This window comes from Dermacentor silvarum, chromosome 8, assembly GCF_013339745.2.
Source record: "Dermacentor silvarum isolate Dsil-2018 chromosome 8, BIME_Dsil_1.4, whole genome shotgun sequence".
Classification (NCBI taxonomy): Eukaryota; Metazoa; Arthropoda; class Arachnida; order Ixodida; family Ixodidae; genus Dermacentor; species Dermacentor silvarum.
In genome coordinates, this window is record NC_051161.1 from 58,009,289 (window position 1) to 58,034,153 (window position 24,865).

The 24,865-nt window shown below is 42.4% G+C and overlaps 1 protein-coding gene across 7 annotated transcripts in view; it reads right to left on the reverse strand.

The window, feature by feature from the left end:
- The window catches only part of LOC119461279 (uncharacterized), a 463,000-nt gene that overhangs the window by 35,293 nt on the left and 402,842 nt on the right, over positions 1-24,865 (reverse strand). For 6 of the 7 annotated variants that reach the window (XR_005193959.2, XM_049672342.1, XM_049672341.1 and 3 more), the window contains exons 4-14: positions 16,051-16,286; positions 15,003-15,100; positions 13,764-13,916; positions 13,500-13,545; positions 13,298-13,385; positions 12,622-12,773; positions 11,989-12,117; positions 7,810-7,926; positions 4,718-4,772; positions 4,588-4,636; positions 2,120-2,198 (exon numbers count right to left, since the gene is read on the reverse strand). Coding sequence is in view for 6 of the 7 variants with exons in the window: in XM_049672342.1 (XP_049528299.1) it covers positions 2,120-2,198; positions 4,588-4,636; positions 4,718-4,772; positions 7,810-7,926; positions 11,989-12,117; positions 12,622-12,773; positions 13,298-13,385; positions 13,500-13,545; positions 13,764-13,916; positions 15,003-15,100; positions 16,051-16,286 (1,202 nt within the window). In the remaining variant the exon portion in view is untranslated. Of the gene's footprint in view, positions 1-2,119; positions 2,199-4,587; positions 4,637-4,717; positions 4,773-7,809; positions 7,927-11,988; positions 12,118-12,621; positions 12,774-13,297; positions 13,386-13,499; positions 13,546-13,763; positions 13,917-15,002; positions 15,101-16,050; positions 16,287-16,748; positions 16,986-24,865 lie in introns of those variants that run through there. The other variant, XM_037722520.2, reaches the window with a different exon arrangement.

The window sequence follows — 24,865 nt, forward strand, 5'->3', positions numbered from 1 at the left end:
CAACAAGTTTAAACGTGGTCGCACGTCGGTTTTTGATGAGCCTAGCCCAGGGGCGCCGCAAACAGCTACCACGGCCGATAATGTGTCAAAAATCCACGACCTCATATTGGCAGACCGCCGACTGAAGGTGCGCGAGATAGCTGAGACAGTAGGCATCTCAAAAGACCGCTTGGGTCATATCCTGCATGAAATTTTGGCCAAGAGAAAGCTTTCGGCGTGATGGGTGCTGCGTTTGCTCACTCGGGACAACAAGCGCGTCCGTGAGACCTTTTCAGAGCAGTGTTTAAAGCTGTTTAAGCGTAATCCGAAGGAGTTCCTGCGTCGTTTTGTGACCGTCGACGAAACATGGATCCACTGGTACACACCAGACCAAAGAACAGTCGAAACAGTGGACTGCACCTGGAGAACCTGCTCCGAAGAAGGCGAAGACTGTCGCATCGGCCGGAAAGGTGATGGCCACCATTTTCTGACATTCTCAAGGTGTGATCTTCGTCGACTACCTTGAGAAGGAAAAAACAGTGACAGGACCCTACTACGCCGAATTACTGGGCCGATTCGACGCCGAATTGCAAAAGAACGGCCACATTTGGTGAAGAAAAAGGTGCTCTTCCAAAATGACAACGCGCCAGCTCACACCTGCGCCGTTGCCATGGCCAAGTTGGTCGAACTGGGCTACGAAGTGGTGCCCCATCCAGCGTATTCTCCAGATTTGGCCTCGAGTGATTTCTTCTTGTTTACCAACTTGAAAAAGTCACTCGCCGGACAAAAATTTGAGTCGAATGAAGAAGTTATCGCCGCCACAGAAGCCTACTTTGCAGCTCAAGAGAAAACGTATTTTTCTGACGGGATCAAGAAGTTGGAGGATCGCTGGCTCAAGTGTATAGAGTTGAAAGGGGACTATGTTGAGAAATAAATTGACACCATTCCAAAATTTTCGTTTTTCTTTTGAAAGCTAAGTACTTATCGGACCACCCTCGTAGAGCACATTCAAAAATAATCATAATAATAAAAATAAAAGAAAGAAAAGTAAGTGACATTTCAGCATGGTGGTTACATGTACTGATTAACTACAGCCTTAGTTTCTCACCAATTTTAACTAGGGCCCCGTATCGCAGAAAATCCGGCGTCGGCGCCGGCATTGCCGCCCGCGCCTGAGAAAATCATCCCCAACCACGCAGGCCCTCCAAATACATTTTACCACTAAAGTTGCTCAGACTTTGTCTTGCATTCTTTACAAAGTTATTCCTCGGAATTTTGAGAGTGACAGCCCACAAACAAATGTCATGAAACAAAACACCGACAGCGCATGCATTTTATGCTAAATCTTCACAGGCTGAAATATTAAAGGTGCAAACAAGAAAACAAGACCAGCCCACAAAAGAGGCTGCGCTTCTACCAGAAAGCGTACCTTCGTGCATAGCGTTCACCGCCAGCGTTTCCCGGTAAACATTACGGTTACATAAGCTACAGTTGCCGGGAAGTGTGAGAAACAGTCAAGAATGCTATCGCGTTCCACTCTTGAAGGCGAAGCTTAAGCATCCTCCAAATTTTTATCCTCCTTATTCATCATCATTTTCTTAGTTTTTCTTACACTTTCTTTCTTTAATAATAGTAATAGATTTCAAACTATGAACTAACTTCTGTTCATGAAATACTGAGTTGACTTATCTGAGTACAAATACATTGTCTCAACAATAACTCATCTCAATGATGCATCCGAATAAAGTGCTGCTCCCACCACTGCTTATATGCTGTGTCCCTGTTTCTCATTTCAGTCAAGCTGAAGAGGCAAGAAGCTCTTCTTGCAGGAACGAGTTCCACTGTAGTCATCACTACAGGAAGGAGCACTTCTTCACTTAACTTGTTACTAGTACTCTTTACATTTCTTTCAAACATCACACTGTTCTTCCAGACTACTTTTTGTCAGAAAGAAAAGGGGACCACTGCTGCCTTAGACGAACACAAGTCCCATTCCCAAAACATTTTCTCCAAACTGAGATGTCTGCTACCCATGTTCTCCCACTTTTAATTCATATGTTCGTGAGAACTTTGTTTAAACAACTTCCGAAAGTTCCAAAAAAGACCCAAATCCTTGCCCAGAAGTTGCACCATCACTTACACACATTGGATGACTAGACCTTGAGCACTTGTCATGGGATGACATGTTGCCGTTTGAAACGAGACTAGAGGCTGATGCCCTGGAAGTGAAAGACCAAGGAATAAGAGAGGTAACTATTCATAACAGCAGAAATCCTGCCAGTTTCTCTTGTGAAAACATGCAACATAATAAGATGACGCGCTGATTGGGCAATCCACTTAGCAAGTACACAAACTTCAGCAGATCTTATGCCTAGCTGGAAGAAAGCGTACTACTGCGAGTGTTCACGTTAAAACAGGCTTTACGTTTCTTGCAATGCACAGACAGCTCAAAACTCTCAAGAAAACAAAAAACAAAGGCAATTATTCACCCTCCCCACAACCAGACCCCTTTGGTAGGTGCAGTAGGTGCACTGACACACACAAGCAGCTGCTGGTGCGTGCTGGTAATTGGAGCTTGAGACTGCCAGATGCATGAAAAGATTGTTCCATCAAGATAAAGCCTGGTAACAGTGGCTTATATGTGATGTAACAAATGCCATAATGGCAAACAACTTAAGTTTTCTATACTGCTGTAAGTAGGCTGAAAATACGCCGAAGATGCGCCGATGGGATCAATGTGTTGTTTTCTGCTGTACTAATGTGGTTCGTTTGCTGGCATGACAGCCGTGACGAAATCAGTCAGTGAAATTAATTTCACCCTTTTTTTAAGGTAGTTTTGATAATCTCTAGCGACTCTCCCAATTGCCTCACATCTATGCAACTTCTACATTATGTTCTGCAGAATAAAATCCTGTATCCCTTCAAACTTTCATTACAATACCAGTTTCAGTTCTCTTACAGTGACCACTGCAAACACCGCAGCAATTTTTTTTTTTTTTTTTGCAATTTGAGTCTGATAATTACCTGTGAGTTGCACAATAAACCTCTTTTTTATTTCACATAGAGGTGACACACAATGTCCTCTGTATTCTGGCAATGTTTCATCATTACAATGTTTATTTTTCTTGCAATTGGTTTAGATGCCTTTTCTGTGCAAGCATTTTCGACATCTGAAAAATAGTTCTTTTAGCGTAACAGTGTTGGTGTGAAAGAAGCCAACATACATTTTCAGGTAATATGAATTATTTAAGCATTGCATTACAATCTAAATGAGTTGGCCTTATATGCTATATACCAGCTTATCTAGTTTATTAGAAACAGACTTAGGTATTCAAGGTCACTTGTGGTAGGTTTCACTATACAGTAAAATCTCGTTACAAGAGACACTCAAGGGACCCGGGAAACATGTCTCTTGTAACCAAGGTCTCTCGTAACCAAAAATTTTTAAAACACTGAGTAGTCAGACTAGATCACTTTATTACACATCAGCATCAAAGTATGTTTGAACACATCTACAGGAAATTGCTCAGGATGGCTTAAAAAAGTCATTCATAGTAGTTTGTTTTTTAGTGACTGCAGATTGTATTAGCTTCCTTCCCAACTTCTGGAGGTAAAGCACTTCACTTTACAAGCCTTCCTGTTGCTCACAATACTTTGAAGTGCTTTTAGATGTTTGTCAGCCTCAAATGCTGACACTTTCTGCCCTGCAATGTCCTCGTCGTCATCCTCCTCCTCTGGTTCATCTTCCAGGGCACATGCACCATTTACTTGCGCGAGGATTGCATGATCTGTAAGCTCTTCAGAGCACACAAGGTCTACATTTGCAGACACAAACTCCTTGAAAGATTTTGGAACGTCTGCAGTCTCTTGGATGCAAGCCCAAGCTTTATCTTCAGGGCAGTTTTCCACAGGATCTTCCATCCTGGGTTGGATGGAAGATCCGTGTCTGGGTTGTGTCTCTTCTAAATAGTGAAGAACTTACTCTAGGGACCTAAAAAGTTGCCCTTAGTAACAGAGTGTCTCTTGTAATCATGTCTCTTGTATGCGATGTTGTTAACATGGCGAACATAGGAAAACCAACCAAACCATTTTCAAATGTCTCTTATGATCAAGTGTCTCTTGTAACCATGTCCCTTGTAATGAGATTTTACTGTACTATCACATCAGCTGGATAACTCAGAGTAATCCAGCTGTAGACTTGCAAGACAGATTGCGGGCTGATATGTGGTGATTAATAAAATGTCATCAATTACCTTTGTAATGAATCACTTCACTAGAACCTGTCCCAATTGAAGAACTGAAGCTAAGCGCTAATGAAGTGCTAATATATATCCCTGTAGCAGAAATCCTGTGCTTAGCAGTGATTTAGAGAAACATTAGTCTTCAAAATCTGTGGTGAAATGCACTCAAGTTCTAGTAAATACATTTCAGCACTGCAGAAAATAAACCACAGAAGAAAATGATGAAGTCAGTTACAAATCACAAAGAGGCTCCTATAAGCCCAACAATAAAGAGACTTTAAAAAAAGTGAAGTCAATAACTGAGAAAAATTGTGCTTCGTGTGAAATAGCAGAAAAAGAAAAGTATGGGAAGACTTTTGGTCTTTACCTTGTGGAGTCTGTTGACCTCAGGCAGGCACCGTAGCGTAACGAAGACACTGCAAGTGAAATATTGCAAGCCACACGCTTTCCAATGAAGCCTCTACCAAAATAAACATGCCAAATTGTATTGCACTTACATGGTTTTTCCTGCTGTAGGCACACTGCCACACTCTCCGCTCTCCTTCTGAAAAACTAGAAGAAAGCAATGGCCCCATAAAATCAGTGCAGCTAATCGAAGTTTAGATGCATAAGAGAAAGTAGGCGAACTGAACAGTGCATAGATTTACAAATTAAATTCTACAAACACGTTTTTATTAACTTTTTTTGAAAGGCCTGAACCACCCCTCGCGCTTGGTGAAAAAGGTCTGCCGGATAGCATATGCTGCTGTGAACATATCAGCCAAACATTTAAGTCGTGTACAGTGTGTGGAGCTCGCAAGCGGAGCGCAAGGTCACCGTTTTCTCAAACGCTTTTTTCTACAGAAGCCTGTGCCTCACTCTTTTCTGGACGCTTTATTTAGAATATAGTAAATTCCGATACACGGCTGCTATTGGCCAACAGCTGACATCAATCAAGAAGGTGTTTGGATAAGTGCGCATTTTGCTACTGTTACTGTGTATATTTATTGAAGCTGTTTAATAAACAGGCTGAAGTAAGCAAAAATCTGCTTTCCAATTTCAATAATAATTACATACTTCCAGAAGATGCCGACTACTGTCTGCTCACACTCGGCCGAGGCCGCCCGTGTAGGAATTAAACATTGGCCACCCTGCTTATCGGTGCTGCAGCCGTCGGGTCTCACAAACTGCAAGTAGTTTTGAACACTCAACTACCCTCAAACCACGCAAAACTTAAGGTCAGACACATGCTTGCCAGTGCGCGCTCACACACCTGGCCGCTCCTGGGTAGACGACTTGGCAGACTTCGCTTCGTATTGAGCTATTGATAGCGCTTCAAAATGCGCAAGTTGGATGTGGCTACTGTTCGTCAATCAAGCTGTTGCAGGACAAAGCTGGTCCGCACCACACAGCACGGCCAGACTGGAGCATATGAGCGCAAGCGCACACTCAAGCACTGTCGTGCACAAAGCAAACGCTGCGCATACACACTGCAGTTGCAAGCAGGTGCAGTCTGCTAAGCAGCATAAATACCGCGACCACCACGGGGTGCCGTGACGAGTCTGCTAGCTCAGCACATTGCAGATTGCTGAGGACAACCGCGTGTGGCTCGTCATAGGCGCCAAAATCAGAAGTAGTGGCCTCTATGTGAACATCCAAAATCAAATTTGAACTGCACGCCACGGTGACGTTCAGTTGGTGGAGCATTGTGGGCATGCCCTGCTCCACCGTAGCCTTCGCAGTGCAAGTCATGGAAGAAGGAATGGAAGCACCGTTACGGGTATGTACGGTTGCCAATAACTCCGCTTCTGCAGAATGCACTGAAGTACTTTTCACGGCAAAATATTTCTGGACCAGCCTATTTTAACTTCAAGTGCATTCCTCGAATTCGATAAAAAGTGGTTCAGAGCCCCCCCTTCGAAGAGCACTTTACTCAAGACTGACATGTTGCTACATGAACTGGGCAACCATCAGTTTATAAAATTAAAGTTGAGTTTTATAAAAGATTGAATTTGCTCTCGTAAGTGGTATCATTGTAACAAGTAGACAGCACTACTATACTGTTTAATCTGCTGCTTTTTATCTTCATCGTATCAACCACTCCCCTTGTCAATGTACACATTGCATAAATCCCAAGCGAAAATAAACAGAGAGATACCAAGTAAGTGGCCTAACATAGTAGCAGAACAGCAGGTGCTAACCGTAAGGTCGAGCTTGCCACCATTGTAAGAAAAAAGTAATTGAAACCGAGATGAACTGGATGTTGCCCTTGCTAACCATACCAAAACTGCCAGTGAAGAGTGTGGATTATTTTTTCTGCCAATTTTATTTGCTGCTATAGTAACTAATGTTGTCAGTGAAACGAAGTCCTCATGCCTTTGGACTGGACTGTATGGGTGACATGCACAGTATACTAGTTATGCAACATGCAAACCTCCTTGCTACTCATACTACTATTACTAGATTTCATTTAGCTTTGACAATGCCACCAAAGGATACAATGCAGTAGCGTAGCCAGGAATGTTTTCAAGGGGTGCCACGAAATTGACAGGGGATGGGGAGGGTGAGGGAGGAGGGCTAGGCAGGCAGCATACTAACAGATAAATTTGGGAGAGGGGGGACGTGCTCAGCGTGCCCCCCCTGGCTACGTAACTGACATAATGTGAGGACTGCAGTCTCTGTTAGTTCCTTGGCACAATAAAGTAATGTACGATCAATCGATTCATCCTTAAAGGGCAAGATGTGCAAGTGCCAGAAAAGCCGCGTCTGTTGTAATGAAGATGCACAGATGCCTTGTGGTACAAGTGTACTATTCAACTTTGAAAAAAGTCCCTAGACATATTCTCTGAAGCAAGTCAATTTAGTTATACTGCCTTGTACTGTCACAACCTGCATAACATTTGCCTATTATTGTTCTGTCACTTACTGATACTTCATCCCCCTACCACACATGTTGCATCTCTTTTCTTGCAAGACACTGAGAAGTTTATTTCCTGCAAAGTTCAGTTGTGTAGTAAAGTTTGTAGCAATTCGAGGCACAAAATTCACAAAAAAAGAAAAAGGAAATGTGTTGAGTTTGAATATATATATAATTCCAAATAAGGCACAAACTATTCTTTCGAACTGTTTATGCATGACATGAGAAAAACTTGTTATAATCCTACAAACAGAGTAACTGAGCACAGTTACACAGTACAGTATAGATGGGAGTTGCATAAACAGAATGTGAAACACAAGCTCAAACTAAGATATAAAATTAGAAGAAAAAAGAAAGCTTTATACAGACAGTTTCACATTGTAACCAGGCCTCATGATCCACAAGCACTGTCTGATTTTTACCATTTGTTAGAGCAGCAACATATTGCACATACCTTTTCTCATAAAGCAAGATCATTTTGGGAATGCTTTATTTGACTTTCCAACTAATTTTCTAAATTTCTTAAGTGCAAAAGCAGTAGCCACAGGGAGCAGCTGCAAAGTTGCGAGCAGGCGTGTTTCCAAAACCGATCGCCAGAGGGCCCACAGTGGCTTCGATACAGGGTTCTCTAATGGGGGGTAAATGTGACACCAAGTGCCACAATAAGAAATGAACACTTGTACGCTTAATCACCTTGTACGTGACATATAGCCAGTAGATGCACAGGATGAAGCCTTTCTTCCAGATGTCCCGTAATGGCACCAGGCCGTGTTCATAGTCCCTTTGAAATGGTATCTTCAGCTCCCTGGGCTAGAGGTGTTAAAGCAAAGTTACTTGCTATTGTAGCAATTTCTATAGCATTTCTATATCAGTATATCAGCATTTCTATAACAGTATTTCCAAAGCCACTTTGGTTCAAAAGAATCCCAACACCATTTAAGAGCACACCAGTGCTCCTTGGCAGCCATCTAATAATGCAATACAAGTGGCTGAAAAGCAGTGCTGCATGGCTTCACTAAAGAGTTACAGGTGTTCACTAAAATTTACAGGTATTTACAAAACCGCACAGCAACTCTAACAACTGATTTTCAGCAGCTTCTGGCAAGCTCAATATCGATTGCTAATGTTGGGGAACGAACACAATATTCCTTTTTTATAATTTTTTTTTACGTGTACTTGTGGAGTCAACAGAAGTGCATACCGAAGAAATCGCATACCGAAGTGAAGAAGGCGAGCTGAGGGCAGGTGGAACGGAAGCTGGAAGCAACAAGGAAGACAACGAAAAAAAGAAGTGCTACGTGGAGAATATGTGGAGGAGCTTGAGCGGCGAAGCCACGGTGGCAGCAGATCGGGTTTGATGCTCGGGAAGAAGAGCTCAGGAGGCCGTTCCTGCTGCGGCCGAGTGACCAAGGCGTGCCTACCCGGGCCAGATGCGGAGGCCTTTTCCGGGACCAAGGACGAGGCCTGCTGAGCGGCTCCTGCCAGGGCGCAGTTGCTGAGGGCCGTTCTTGGTCGAGGCCTACCGAGGAGCTGTCCGCGTGGGTCGACCCTGGGTCGCGGTCCTCGTGAGTTGCGGTCGGACATTGCAGTGGTGTCCTCAACGTAGTCAGGCGCCGCACACGGTAGCGCAGCCTTGTGCTGGCGACAGTTCCAGCAGCAGCAACCGTGCCACCTCTGCCTCAGCTCGCCTCGGCGACCGTGCCGCAGCAACGACAAGCGAGTCGTCATGACCCAAACCGCGAGATGATTTTTTGGAACTCTTGACACGCCGAACGGTGGTGTAGGACTGAGCGTCGCGTACATCAGTGTGCGCATGAAACTTCTCTGTGATATTGTTTTGCTTTCTTTTCATTTCCTTTCCTTGCCCATTGTGTGTTTGAAAGAAAAACATTTTTTTTGCCTACTAGCGTTTCTTGTGCATCTTTTCTCGTCTTAAGAAACACAAACAAGTGACGAACGTCCATAATCATCACACTAATGATTGCTGGATTTAATTACTTGTGAATGTTTGTTCTATAAGCACTTTTGTGAAGGCATGCAGTGCTGCTTTCAGCAATTCAGCGATGTGCTTTAAACTAGCTCCAACACATGGCCTATTTGACAATGAACACAAACTACTACATTAACATCCACAGTCGATTAGTCTGAAGCTTACACAAGGTTTATCAATAATAGAAAAAAATGAGAACAGCAATAAGTGAATGTGCGATTGGTAGCCTCAAAGTGTCGGAGTAAAGGCAGAGAAAGCCCGGTACTGTGCAAATGCAAATTTGTGCGCTAGAAAGTCAAGGACTGCTTTAGAAACACATAAACTAGTGTAGGGTACATTCCTGTAATGTGTTAAAAAACATATATGCAGGTACTGTGCACATGTAAATTTGTGTGCTAGAAAATCAAGGACTGCTTAACAGGTATAAACATTTATGTAGAATTGGTATAAAGCATTTCCAATAAACCTTTGTTGAAAGTTAGCGCTCGTGTTGTGTCCTCCCCCTTCAGTCCTTGCCTTTTCAAATGCTTTATACTTGTGCTTTTACACTATAGGGCTCTAAATAAATGTTGTGCAACTAGTACGCAAACCAGCTGAACTACAAAAAGAATACAAGAAACTGTACTTTGCTTTCTCAATGAAGCCATGCCAAATTACAGAAAACGCCACGTACTACACCCATCCCTCAAAGCAGTATCTGGGCGGCCTGCAGCACCAGATATCCCTAGTAATTTTAACAGAAAACTCTGTAGCTCTCTCCTTTTCGTTAAGCAATTGGTAGCAAAACTTGTAAGTTTGTACTCTTCTATTGTGCACGCCTCCTTCACAAAGCTCTTAAGAATGTACAAGAGATTCCACCAACAAGCCCAAAAAGTTATTTTGAAAAGTTAGAAACACAATAACAGCACAACACGTTCAAAGGGAGCACTACAGTAAAATTGTAAGAGGCATTTTCCCCGCATGGAAAGCCAAAGATATCTTTGTGCCTCTGAAAAACAGTCTGTTGCGGGGTTACTATCTCAAGGGCAGCTTAACAAACATGCCACAAAGAGCAGTTTCTAAACAAACAGCTTTTACGTAATTGCACACACACACACACGAGGACACTAGTACATCAGCATTCTTGGATAATGGAGCAGGTGGCCTTATCGGGCCACAAAACAAAAGGACTTGCTATCATGTCTCTTGCTCTTGCTGATAGGCTGCCCGTCGGGAGAGCAGACAGTGCATGCGAACACGCCCACTCTCTGAGCACTCAAAAAACAATAAGACTCCTTACATAGCTTTGTCTGGCCTTCTACAGTTTCATGCCACATAAGGTTAAGGTTATATCCGAAGGAATTCGTATAGCCTAGCTGCTTTCAGAATGAATTTCAAAACAGCATTTCTACACAAGAATCTCAATGCACACTTTTTCCACCTCTGTAGCTTTTATTAGACCAACCAGCTTAAGGGGAGAAATTGGTATTGAAGCCTTCTTTAAAGCCTTCTTTACCAAATTTATTGAAACCGCACAATCTTGTAGAGTTTCTTGTGCTGATTTTAAATGTGCAATAATTTTTATAATAGGCAAATTAGTTCTAAAGCTAACTGAAAATAAATTACTATGGTTTTCAGAAACAATGGAGCAAGAACTACTCCTCAAAATATTGCTTGAGGCACATAGCTAGATACTTGGAAGTATAAGGTTCGCAAATGACAGGAATACTTTCTTGGTATGACAAGTATTAATAACTATACAGCTCTTCAAACTGTTGCTGTCTAAATGTGGCTAATTCATTACTTAATGCACCGCCACGAAAGAAAAAATAGAAGCTACTTGTATCATTGTGTTAATTATGCATTTCGCTATATGCTGTGACAAAAATTACGATTCTAGGTGCCCCGACGGCTGAGACATCACTCCCAAAGAATTGCAAGGACCCCAAAGTTTGTGTTCTGAGAAAATGCAGAATAAAAAAAACTCTACAAACAAAGCTCATTTTTAAAATACAACAAATAAAAATTGAAATTTTACATTGCTTGATGGTTAGTAGTCACTAAGCATATATCAGTCTGCTTACAACCCAAATACCATTATCCTTCTTTTTTTGTGTTTTTAGTTACTAAGACCCATGCGCCCTCCTAAATCATTTTGTTGACTTAACATGCAGTGATAAATTCTTTTAAAAAAGTTCATACAAGTCATGGGCATCCTCAACTTACTTATCCTAAGGACTAAAGTTACATTACATGACTAACATAATTTTTCTAAACATGTCAGACAGTGAACATATTAAACTGAAATGTGGATAATTTGAATGCTTTCTAGATGCAAATGAGCCCAAGAACTAACATTTCGGGTGTTATCTTTATTTTGGTTAGACATTAGGGTGCAACATGGCCTGTTGATTACAATAGTTATAGCTAACTCTCTCTACTTTTGATCTATAGACCGTGTGTGTTCAACAGCGCAACGGTTTAATCACAGCAATTACGTTTTGGATAAACAGAGCAAGCTCCTACTGCCTCAAATGCAAGTGTTTACTTATGCACAGACAGTGCAGTATAAACAACATGGGAACCTAAGCTGTCTGCAATTCTATGAACGTTGATCGTGCAAGGCAAGAATGGTAAAAATTAAATTCTGGTGTTTTATATTCCAAAACCACGATCTGATTATGTGGCACTCTGCAGTGGCAGACTTCAGAATCATTTTGACCTACTAGGGTTCTTTAACGTGTACATAAATATAAGTGCAGGAGCATTTCTTGCATTGTGAAGAAAAATGCAGCTGCCGAACTGTGATCAAACCTGCTACCATGAGCTCAGCAGTGTAACTTCATAGCCATGAAGCTACTATGGCAGGCAATAGAAGAATGCTATAAGAATTAAGCCCAGACCTCGTGAGGCGACTCCTTTTCAGTGGCAAACTGGAGGAATCGCTCCAGCTCGGGGCTCAGCCTTGGTAGATTTAGCAGGTGACGCACCAAGTCCTTGGCCTGGTACTTGATGCGGCGAGCATGGTCAGCCTATGCATCGACAGAGTGTTAGTGCAAATAAGGTCACTAGGTGAACAGCACACATATCGCAATAAAATAGTAGTGACTGTTCAATTTAATATCCTAATTGAATAGGACACTCTTCAATTCGTTATTTGAAACTTTATAATGTTCACGCACCTCTAGCTCCTGATAGCCAGATATAAGGATGAACAAGTTGTCATAATTTTACTCTATTAACATTTTGATGTCTTATTGTATGAACGTCATCATAGCCAGACATAAATTGAATAAGTCATTATGATTTGCCTTGATCTAGAACAATGTTTGGGCTTTCCAGGATTAAGAAAGAGAATGTTATTCAGAGGCTTCTAAGGCCACTGAGACAAATAATTACTAATAGGGTTGATCGCTGGTCTAGTTGATACAGATGCATCAGTTCAAACTGCATGACAAGACAGGACACGAGGTAAAAGAGGCACTCAAGAAAAAAAAAAGCATTAAAGAAAAAATAAGGGAAAGCATTCCACTTGCATCAAATGGGCAGCCAGCAGCCAGGGAGTCCTCTATCTCTTGAAGTGCAGATTCCAGCATGTCTTCATATTTGTTGAGCGACTCGTGAAAGCTTGCCTCAGAGATTGATGCTCCATTCAATGTCTCCAAGCGCTGGCCACATCCAACGTTTACTGGTGGCATAATAAAAAATTTTTAAATGCACTATTTTTATCACTAGGCAAAGAAGCCTTCAAAAGCTTATAGAAACACAATCTGGTTTATACATAATGTAAGCAGAGTTCCCTTCAGTAAAATTGCTGTCACGATTATAGCAAAGCAGCATCAAATAGAAAAACACCTTCAATATATTTCGTATTCGATATAGGCATGTATTCCTGACATGCCAATATTGGCAATAAACATTTTATATTTACTTTGCTATGTCCAATGATTCGTCATATCTGTGATCATTATATCAGTGTTTTACTGCATTACATAGGAGGTCTCATATTCAATGACTGGATCAGGAGGACTGAATAAGTTGAGAAAATGGTAAAAAAGCCAGTTATGTGTCTAAAGAATTAACACTACTCTGGTGCAACAAACTTGTTTTATCAGTAAGAGGACAACAATAAAATTTAATGCAACCTGCAAATTTTAGCACATATATTGTGCATAACTTGAATAGCATGAAGAGATAAATAAAGCTACATACATCTTCTAGTGTACTTGACATCCTTGAGAAGATTTCTGATTCCTTGAACAAAATACTTGATGTTGAATAGCTTCAGTGCTAAAGATGCCTTGAATGGGGATGTCCCGGAAAGGGAGGAGAATAAAAGGATGCATTTAAGCCTTATGAACATTGATAAAACATGAAGATTTCAAAAGATAAAACGACATGAATTTCACATTACCTCGATCAGTGCAGATCGGATGTAGCGTGCATTTTTTACCAATTTTCTGAAAGGTGGAATGAATCTTGTTAAAATACGTACAAGGTTCATCTATGACTCGGCAAAAGTTACGATTCCTATCACAATGCAAGCTTCAAAACAATTGTTACAATGAAAAAAAAAAAGCACATGAAATCAATGGTTAACATATATTAAGGTTGCCATAACAAAATTAATTCTAACACTACACCGTATCAAAATGTACAGAACATTACAATCACATACCCTTTGTCGGATGATGCATAGGCAATGCACATGGGACGAACAAAACCCCTTGCTTTGGGATCCAACATGACAGAGTAGTTGACAAGTATGTGCAGATCATCTCGTATACTTGGCATCAGGATTTGGCTGTCCAGCTTGGGGAATGTTGATGAGCTGAAAAATGAGCAATCCAAGGAAACCCGCTATAAAACTCGGTCTTCTAAAGACCACTGAACATGGAGAATCTAGAGGAGCTGTTTTAGCTCTATAGCAGAACTCGACGTGAGAAAGTACTTTTTAACTAATAGCAGTAAGTAGTGCAAACATTAAGTTACAGTTCAAAGTTCTGATGAAGTCTTGATTTGAGAGCAAGCAAGACAAACATACAAACACAGTAACATTTTAAAGCTATCAGACAAACTATTGTGTATATATATATATATATATATATATGGGTAATGTTAACATTAAATATTTAGCATAGTGTAACAATATGACGAAGGTGTTTGTTCATGGGCCAATTACGTATGTGGTTTACATTGCTGAGTACACCGCATTCTTCTAAGTATAAACCAATATTTGCTCTCCTATAAGGACCAAAACTGTTCAGCAGCAGTATCACTCCATAAGCATCAGCACCAGTTTATGGTGGTGTGGGTGAACAAATAAACAAAAAATAAGGTAGAAACAGCACATCAGCCAAAGAGATATGGGCCGCCTGTGGTTGTCACAAATATCATTATCAGATGGAATCACTGATTTATTAATCATGTTTAAGAAGCCAAAGGAACACATCGACTATGAGGTACGAGAGATGATGCAGGATTCTGACGTATTTCGATGAGATATATTTTGATGTATGGCATCAGGAAAAGGTACAAGCAAATCAAGGGTTATGCAAGCTGCTGGCAGGTAATGGTCCAAAAAAAGTAACAAAAGGTCGCTCGCCCTTTTGGATACATGCCAGCATTTGTGCACAACACTACGCCGGCCTGTGTCAGATGGTAGAACAAGCACTTACTGCATTGCAAATCTCATCTTAGCACTGCCAGAGCATATGATAGCACAAGAACTCTCAGTGCACATATGCATGTGTTAAATGTTCAAAGTATGCATCTTTGTCACTCGTACCTGGCACCCATTTGTCTGCATCAAATTGGGAGAGATTAACGGCACAAAAAAATTCCGAGGTGCAGCCTGCAAGTGCTATATGATCAAGCACATGTGCTTCATATCTCATTTCACTGTACTGATACTCACGCTCCTACTTGCTGATAATCAACGGAGAGTATGCTGATTACTAATGAGTTGATGTCTATGCTCTCCACCCTGTCTCCTATGTTGTGAGGTATGGTTACCTGCAGGAAAAAAAAACAAAAACAAAAACAAAACAGGAGTGTAAACTTCGTGACAAGAAAGTAACATGTTCTTTTGATGCGCATCCAAAGTAAGTGCAGCACACTGGCATGATGGATGCTGTCACCACTAGTTCACACACAGCTCACTACAACACTATTAGTAATTCAGTTTTCACAGCCGTGTCCACCCAGAGTGCTGTTTTCTGTAAGAGTAGTGAAAGGGTGCAACCTTGAGGTAGTAATTAAACACACAGACAAAGCTGCGATGGCATCTCAAAGGAATGACAAGCAGTTGGCAGATTTAGGCTGCTCGTTTTTCACTGTGTTCACGAATCAGCAAACACCTGCGAAGGTGTGTACAACCAGAGAAATCAACAAATAGGCCATGTGCCTAACGTTTTACCACTTACAACGGTACAGCTCCCAAAGCTAGCAGAATTTGTTTTCCATCTGAGCAAGTTTGTTGTCTTATTTTCTAACATATAGACATCGGTCAAACAAGCTCGATGACAAAGTTCACACAAGTGCAACATGATTATGACACTCTGAAATCCCTGTTGTGCACTGGTAGCTTAATAACAATAGAATGTGTGTCTTATGTCAAGCATGCAGAAAGTGAAGTCTTCGTTTCTCTCTTTCTCTCTCTTTTTTTCCTTGCATGCAACTACATTTGCATGCAGGGCCCAGGTATGCCCAAATGTTATGATAAGGACTGTCCTCTTGAAATCCCAGTGCAGTATTATTGGCTAAGTTTTACCTTCGTGACGACTCCACTTTCACAAACAAATCGAGGTACATAATGTTCGCACCACCTATGAGCCTAGCTCTCATTTCCAAGACTGAGAGGCGGAATTCGGCGCGAACGCGCTTTTGCACGCGCGCTGAAATCGCATCAACACACGCGATACAATATAACGACACAACAACGATTAAGTGAGAGAGGCGCTCACGAGTGGCATCGGTCCGTGGACTTCGTTGCACTCGGCGATGAGAATAAAATCGTTGTCTTCGTCGACGAAGGGGTTCTCTTCCTGTGAGAAGAGCATACCGCTCCAGTCGTGTTGAATGGCCTCCTTGCTGACGGGATCGTCGTCAAAGTCGAGGAAGACATCAGCGTGCTGCTGCGCCTCCTCGTCCCTGTTGACGTAGGCCCGGGCCTCTGAGTAGTGCCCCAGCATGCCAGGACCTGAGACGTAACAGGGAGACGACTTGCCGCGCTGCTGGGCACTTCACAGGCCTCTTCGAGTTCCCTGCTTTTGCGCTACCCGATGTATATTACCACCGGAGGCTATCAGCTGTCAAACATGTCGGACAACGGACCTCTGATTGCGCCCGTACTGTTTACACCACGCGGTACCGCTGAGGAATGAACACGCTTGTCAGATCCGTCCGGCGTTTAACGCATGGTTGCTCCACTCAAGGCGCCCAGACAGCACACAGCTACCTTAACACAGCCACAGCCAGTCACACACACAAACACACATAGTGTGCTCACTGCTGTATCACACCGACAAGGAAGGAGACGACGAAGAAGAATCGAAACCATCAAGCGTAAACTACCAACATCTTCCAGCTAAGCGACGCACTAGTCAGATTTAAAACCAAGGCGTGAGCGTACTCCACTCCTGATAACAGATAAAATTCTCACAGATTGCGCGGGATCCCTCCCCCGTGTACGGTGCTGCAACTGTCGTCGCTACCGTAACGCTCTTCCTATCAAGGCGAAATTCATGTTCAGACTGCGTTTCCGTTCTTGTGACCAGTCCTTCGCTGTCGCTCGCCCTTACATAATGCACGGAACGCGAGGTTCTTTATTATTTGATTACACTGAAGAACGGACAAACTGTTTAGAACGCTTGCAAACGCTTGCTAAACAAGAACTGCGAATTTATGCACGTGATCTGCGGCGTTGCCAGACTGCCTCGTGAAATAAGCTAAAGGCGATGAACACCCACCAAACCCCGGTGCTAGTACATTCTACCGGTGCGTTGGTTGTTTCTTCCAGCAATGCACAACGTAATACGTTGAAGAAGAACTTCAGGAAACGCTCTCATAAAAAAACTGAAACTTTCTCCATGTCCACTAGGCGGGATCTGCCACTTAATAAAGAAATCACTTAACGCGCGACATTGCGCGCGCTGCACAAGCGGACATGAGGTAAAAGATGGCAAGGTATTTCTGGCTTGCAACCTGTTTCGTTTTATGCGAATATTGGATCTCGTGTTAAGCCGTGTTCACTTAAACTGCCAGGTGCTCTTGCGAAGAACAGATTACACCAAGGCTTACAGAAAAAAAAGCATGAGTATCGCACCAGCCTCAATGGTAAGCTGGCAGTTCTCCTCTCTAACGTCAGTTTATCTGTGGCTTGGAATAATACTGACAACGTTTATTTTTTTTTTTTAATGTACGCTTGTCAACCCAGTAATTACGCTATGGAGCCTCAATTCTTCGAGAGTGCAAAAAAAAAAAATCGTTTGTGTTACATTTCAATGCGACGAACTGAAAACGCGCGCCAAGTGCCAAATTCCACCTTATTGTCAAGTTTCGCCATATGGCGTTTTGAGCCCATCATAGACAGCGTAGCCAGCTTGTGGACCAATCAGAGCTGAGAAGATTTGGAATTTGGCAACGTAGCGGTATTTGACAGTGTCCAGACCACCGTAGTCCAGAACAGCATATTTGCATGCATCTCAGGGTCTCTTGACTTCTCCCGCCACATATAGCGACCAGCACAGTTTCAGGGTATTTTGCCCAGGCAAAGTCAAATAATTGTACCTCATATTTATGTGCATTCCACTGAAATTTTTAAATGTCCCTTTTGTGAGGCATTGGTAGCGTTCACCAAATAAGTTCACAAACAGGTAGTGACGTAGCCAGGATTTTTTTCCGGAGCGAGGAAAGAGGGAGGGGTGCCCTCCTTGGCGGCCACCTCTTCCGCCTCACTCAGGACTTCTATAAACACAACTGGGCCAACCGAGCTTTAAGTCCGTCGACTTTGTCCGATCTCCCGCGATCAATATTTTATAGTGAGATTTAATTTTCAGCGATCTGGGGGTGCCCTATGCATATACATGTGTACACGTGCGATCATGGTAACCCGTCTGATTAGACAAGCTGGAATGTGCTTGTCTTTATTAGACAAGTGCGTGCTAGTTCAGTTCTACTCATGCACTACAATGCTTGTTGGATTGCATCGGTAATGAAAATTCATTAGTGCTGTCTCCTCATTGAGTCTTCTCCAAATATTTGCATGTGTCGATACCTTCTACTGGAAAGAAATGCTTCGGTTGCCTGGAATTCTGGTTCTGCTCGCCGCATGTGCTCAATCCATGAGAGACGTCGGCCAGCTACCGCTAGGCATTAAGGTGAGCAAAGCAGGACGAAAGATGTGCAAGCGAACCACTTGAGAAAAAGAAAGAAAGAAAGAAAGAAATTTAGCACGATATCTTGTTGGCGGCGAGCCATAACTTAAGCTGCTTGCCAGTTGTTAATGCAAGTTTCCACATATAGTTTCTCAGGACAATGGTCGCAACCGTTGACACCACAGCAAGGCTACGTCTGAAGACTGTCGGCATAAAAACGCTGTCCTAAACAATGTACGTACCATCAAATGGTTTCAGTACAGCGTCGACGTATAATATAGAAATACCGGAAAACGTAGATGACAGCAGCTTTGAGGGGGACATGTTATGACACGGTGATCAACCGAAGTGCGCACGAACTCTTTTGGGTGTCTACATTGCACCTTCAGAGCAATGGAAGCCAACGAGGCGTATAGCTAGGGGCGTAGCCTACAAGAGTGCGAAGTTGATCGAGTTTGTCGGTTGAGCAACATTTCGAGAAAAACAGCCCAGCAAGAGTTGTCTCGCCTTTTCGTTGATTCTGTTGCTGCACTGTTTTTTTCTCGAAATGGGGCGTAACATGTATGAAGGAAATAAATAAATAAATTAGGAAATGCTCTCGTTGTGCCAGGGCGGCCAGGGCTTTCTCGCGGTATAGTAGAGCAGGTCAGGAGACGATACGCAAGTGTTTTATTTCTATTAAGCGCTGTCCAACTTCGCAAGAGAAAGCTTTTGTTGTTCATCGACATTGCGTTGCCTGCGGTACTGCGGGATTCAACCGTTACAACAGCGCGGCGCGCCATAATCTTGAAGGCCACGTTTTTGGCATACCGCGATGTCACTGCTAGTTTTCAGGCAAGTGGAATGCCACTTCGCATGAGTTGAAACGCATAGCAAAAGCCGAGTTAGTTCTATTGGATTGAATTTTAGAGCGTCAAAGGCATGAGTAGTGAAGAGCCAACTCCAGTAACCCTTGGTATAACCATGAGAAGGCAACGTACAATACAAGACAAAGCACGCTGCAGGAAACAATGGGTGACGAAATGTATGATATCTTTTGAACACTGCCCATGAGCGAATGTGCTTGATTTATCTGCTGGTGTAAACGAATCGTCAGTGCCATATATTTGGATCTTTGTATTTTATTCAGTGAGAAGAGGAAAGGCACACTACTCCAGAACATTCCTGACGCATTATGGTTGCACAGTGTCACAAATGTCACTACTAGTGCCATGTTTTCTCTTTCTTTCTTTCTTTCTTTCTTTCTTTCTTTCTTTCTTTCTTTCTTTCTTTCTTTCTTTCTTTCTTTCTTTCTTTCTTTCTTTCTTTCTTTCTTCGTGATCAGCGTGTTCCGGTATACGTCTTCGTTATTACGTCCTTGACAAGTCCAATGCTGCAGCGCTAGCCGAGAATCCACGTGGTCGAATTCCCAATGTCTTCCTTTACATGTGGCTTTGCCGCACGTTTTAAGTCCATGCGGAGAAGCGCTTTACGTAGGATCAAAATACATGAGGTGTAGTCTACGATAGGGAATCCTATCCGGCTTTACAGGAAACTGTTTTTACAGGAAACTTTACAGGAAGCTACCGGCTTTACAGGAAACTGCTTTTTGGCCAGCTTCGCAATTTACAGGCGTTGCAACTTCGCCTCTGCAGAGTGAAGATAAGCAAGAGAAACGCTGTACGTCTACAGGTGTATGTAACTGCGCGCTGTCGATCAGCAGGCTAAAGATTGAGATCATTGAAGTGCATGGTACATTTAATTGGATTCTTAACTTCCAATTTATTTTGATTGATAGACTTTCGTGCTATGCTGAAAATGAATGAAGGAATGAATGAAGCTCTACAGTAGAAGATATAACCGTTAACAAACGTTGCAACCTTTGCTGCGATTTTAGGGACACGGAATCATGGACCTACACAAAGGAGACGTTGCCCTTGTGTTCTGTAAGTACTTCAGCCACAAGGAATGCTCAGCTGCAAGAATGCATCCTGCAAGCGCGCAAGCGTGTCATTGTATCTGTCGCATCTCGGCATACCCGCTCTGTGTCGTTGGCCGGCGCCGTTGTAGTGTTTTGTCATACCTTGGGAGTTCGAAATTTTCTCTTCTGACCTTTTTTAGACTATAGCAGAACCTGTTGTTAGATGGCTTGGTTAAACATTGTTTATGAAAGAGCTGAGCCGCAAAGAAGAACGTACGCACTAGCGACACGTACACCAAAGAGAAAGACTTAGACTTGAAATAACAAAGTCGGACACGCAATCCGTCTTGAACACACCCGAAACAACCCTGTAGATCAATAATTCTTCCGTGCTGAGTCTGTTGTCACACAGCTCTCGGTTTTGTTTTGAATTGAGTTTCAAGCATCCCGCCCAGAACCTCATTGCTCCGTATGTTAGCATCGCCTCCGAGATAGTAGTAGCTTGTCTATTGTGATTGCTTGCCGGTAGATGGCATTACCAAACCGGTCGTAAGAACAGTAAGGGAAACGATTTTCCGCGGAAGCTGAGCCGGCTGGAAGATGGTTGGCGCAAAGGAAGTGAAAACACGCAATGAAGCGAACTCTTTCGTTTAGAATAATGTAACTTAGTGTTAAAAAAAAAGTGTAAAGATTAGGATGCATTCGGAGAGGTAAGAAGAATGACCATGGTGGCCTGTGCTAGCGCCTCCTTAAATTTTCCCACCACCACTACCTCCATCATCATCTTCTCCTTCCTTCTTATTCTTCGTACTCGTCATTATCAACACCTCACGGGAGCATACCAAATAGTAGAGATCAGTAGCCGATAGCAGATAGTAGAGATGGTAGAGATCACTGCATTCAGCCGACATTCACCAACGAATGTTATATTTCTTAAATTATGCCTAAATCGCGTAGACAAATTTCATAAGCATAGACTATTAGAAGCTGTTTACTTTTCGTCCGAATACGTTGCAATTTTTTTTTGCGTCACTTGTTACGTTAGAACCCCACACTAATACAAAATGTACGCAAAACCCCAAGGTATGGAAGGTACCGTGGTTTCGAAACCACTTATGTATACAAGCTGCAATCCTTAACACCTAATATAACAGCTTTACTTAACAAATATAAAGACACGGTTAACCTAAGTAAAAGTGATTTACGTAACACTTTATTTCTTTACAATGGGAATTAATTGTTAAATTATTTAAATTGACTATTTAAGTACCTTAAAATACTTTAAGTTAATTAAAATACATTGCAATATACTGTACAACCTTTATTCTGGTAGCACTAAATTCCAATATGTATGTTCGTGATGTTGCAATGTACGTGTGCTTACACCTTTCGAAAATGTTAATATAGAGCCCTGTTTTCTTTCTTTCAAAATGTGTGTTATTTTATTATTGTAGCTATTTTTCAAGCAACATTTATTTTTGTTAGAGATAGCTTTTCCTATATTAAATTTTTTTTAATGTTTCGTGGAGAAAATGGAATATACTATTCGTGACTGCCACTACCATGTAAGTGACCCTGGGCATTCGTGAAGCTGCTGCGACAGCTTTTTGCCCAGGTGTCTCTCCTGTTTTTTGTTGTAATAAATAAAATATTGATTGATTGATTGATTGATTGACTGACTGACTTGCTGCTTAGGCTGTGATAAGTGCAATGAAGTAAAGGCTTGGAGTTGCAGAATGGAAGATTCTTGTAAGATTCTGTCAAACCTGTTTTGACGGAAACCGCTATATTTGATCGTCGCATGTGTCTGCTCCATGGTAGCTTTTATCATCCGTTGGATTTCGTGCTGCCATTCTTGGCCCAACGTCCGCAACTTCGTGCAACCCTGAATAAAGTAAACTTTATTTCCAAATCAGTGAGATTTGAGTCCGGCGTCTTTTTAGTGGGTCTGGGCACCCACCACGGACGCGGCTCCGAGACCTTGACTCGAAGCGGCTTCCTCGGCTCGCTGGACGGCCCAGAGTTGTGCTGTCAGGTTCGAGCTGAGCAGTACGGTCTTCCAGCGCCGGCGAAGGCTGGCCGTGAAAGAGAGGGAGGGATCGGCGCTGTCAGAATTGTTTGTTAAGCCCTGACACTCCCATAACATGTGACAATAGCACACCCAGGATCTCTGCCGGGGGCGGGGGGGGGGGGGGGGGGGGAGAGAGCAAGCACTTTGCATTTTGCATAATATGCAATTTCCATGCTTTAGCGAGAGCAATCCAACAGCAAATAAAATGCCTAATAATTACAATAATATAATGACACCAAGGATGATGACGATGTTTATTTCTTCAGTGTTTTGCTCAAAGTAATTTAGGAGTGAATGAAGAAATACAAGACAGTGATAGATTGTTTTTGTTCATCAGGAAAATTCGACCTCAAGTCACCTCCTGAATTGTAATGACAATGTGAACAGAGCACTGAGTGTACACGTTGGACTTGTGGGGCTGGACGCATGTGGTGGGGGGGGGGGGGGGGGGGGAGTTAACTCATCCTCAAGGGGGGGGGGGGGGGGTTACAACACCCGAAACTCCCCCCGTCAGTGCGCCACTGACATGTGACTAAGCGTGGCAACTTCGCCACACGATGTGCATCTGTTTGGAGTGTAAATGACTGGATACATGGCGTGCATGAGTCTGGGGTTTCTGTAAGAATCCGTTGTCTGTAGTGTACCGCTTGCCCGTGTGCTTGCGTTGTAGTGCACGTTAAAGAACCCCAGGTGGTCAAAATTAATCCGGAGCTCTCCACTACGGCGTGCCTTATAATCAGAACTGGTTTTGGCGCGTAAAACCCCAGAAAGAAGAACCGCTTGCGTCCTGTCTAATCTAGCGTGAAGGGATGGGTATACGCGTCTCTGTAACTGGTAGTGTACGTGTCGTGATGTCGTGGAATCTGGTCATACGATCCTCCCACGCCCAGACATTTGCAGTACCCCGCGGGGGCTCTTCTTCCTCCGATGATGCTCGGTGATTGAGGCCTGGAGCAACGCGGTGAGCCGCTTCGTTGGGGGTGTTCAGTCCAGTGTGTGCCGGGATCCATAGCAAGTGCCCTCGGTTATCGAAGTCGACGTCTCCCTGGTGTGTGAGATGTCGCTGGAGTAAACGTGGTACCCCTTACAAAAATTTTTGTAGAAAGTCTATATAAAGTGTATAGACATCTGTCTATGATGTCAACAGACTTTTTGTAGACATTTCTTTAGACTAGTCTACAGACAGTCTATGGACTTATGGCCATACACTATTTGTAGACTAGTCTACAAAATGTCTGAGTCTATAGACTGACTATAGACTGTCTATAGATCAATGAATTTTCACATTTGTAGACAAATGTCTGTAGAATGTCTATAGACAAAAGTCTATAGGCTTATATAGTTCTGCTTTTGTAGAAATAAGTCTATAAAATGTCTATAGACAGATGTCTATGGACTATCTATAGACTATTCCTATAGACCAGTCTATAGACAGTCTATGGACTTATGGCCATACACTTTTTCTAGACCAGTCTACAAAATGTCTGAGTCTATAGACTGACTATAGACGGTCTATAGATCAATGAAAATTCACTTTTGTAAACAAATGTCTGCAGAATGTCTATAGACAAAAGTCTATAGGCTCATTTAGTTCTACTTTTGTATACGTGTCTATAAAATATCTACAAACGTCTATAGACTATCTATAGACTATTACTATAGACCAGTATATAGACAGTCTATGGACTTATGGCCTTACACCTTTTGTAGAATGTGGTAGTCTACCTACAGAGAGTTCCTGTAGATCAGTCTATAGCTAATCCACAGACTTCAGCCTTACAATTTTACAGGGTGTCCCAGCTAACTTAAATTTACTGAAGCTGTTCAATGAAAAATAATATTAAGAAAAGACGGTGCAATAAGATCCGATTTTAAGACCTATGGCGTGCATTCGGCCTTGAATTCAGAGGTCTGACCTTCAGGTCTTTTTATGATCATATATCTTGCACCGTGTTGTTTTTAACCTTTCATTTTCATTGACCAGCTTGGCTAAAATTACTGGGACACCATATATACTAGATAATACACCACATTTTTCTAACTATGTTTCGGCAGGCAATGTTATTCCATAAACACTCGCTGCTGGGGTTTGCTAATAAGCAGATTATTGGAAATGTCTATAAAAATTTATTGTATCCAGTATGCATATGGGAACATACATAGGGAACTGTACATAGAAAAGCATGCATGCAGATGGAAGCAGTCAAAAATCTAAAATGTATGCAGCCGTGAATCATTATGTAAAGCTGCATGAGCATTTGTGTAATTGCACATTGAAGAAAGTTTAGTCGCATGCAATGCATTCGCTTGAATGAAATCTATCTACAAGGTAGTTAAAATTTTTGTTTACATATGGCGGCAACAAAATTTTGAACGTATATTATGCATGTGCACCTGTTGCTTCCCATCTGCATTAATGCATTCATGTTAAT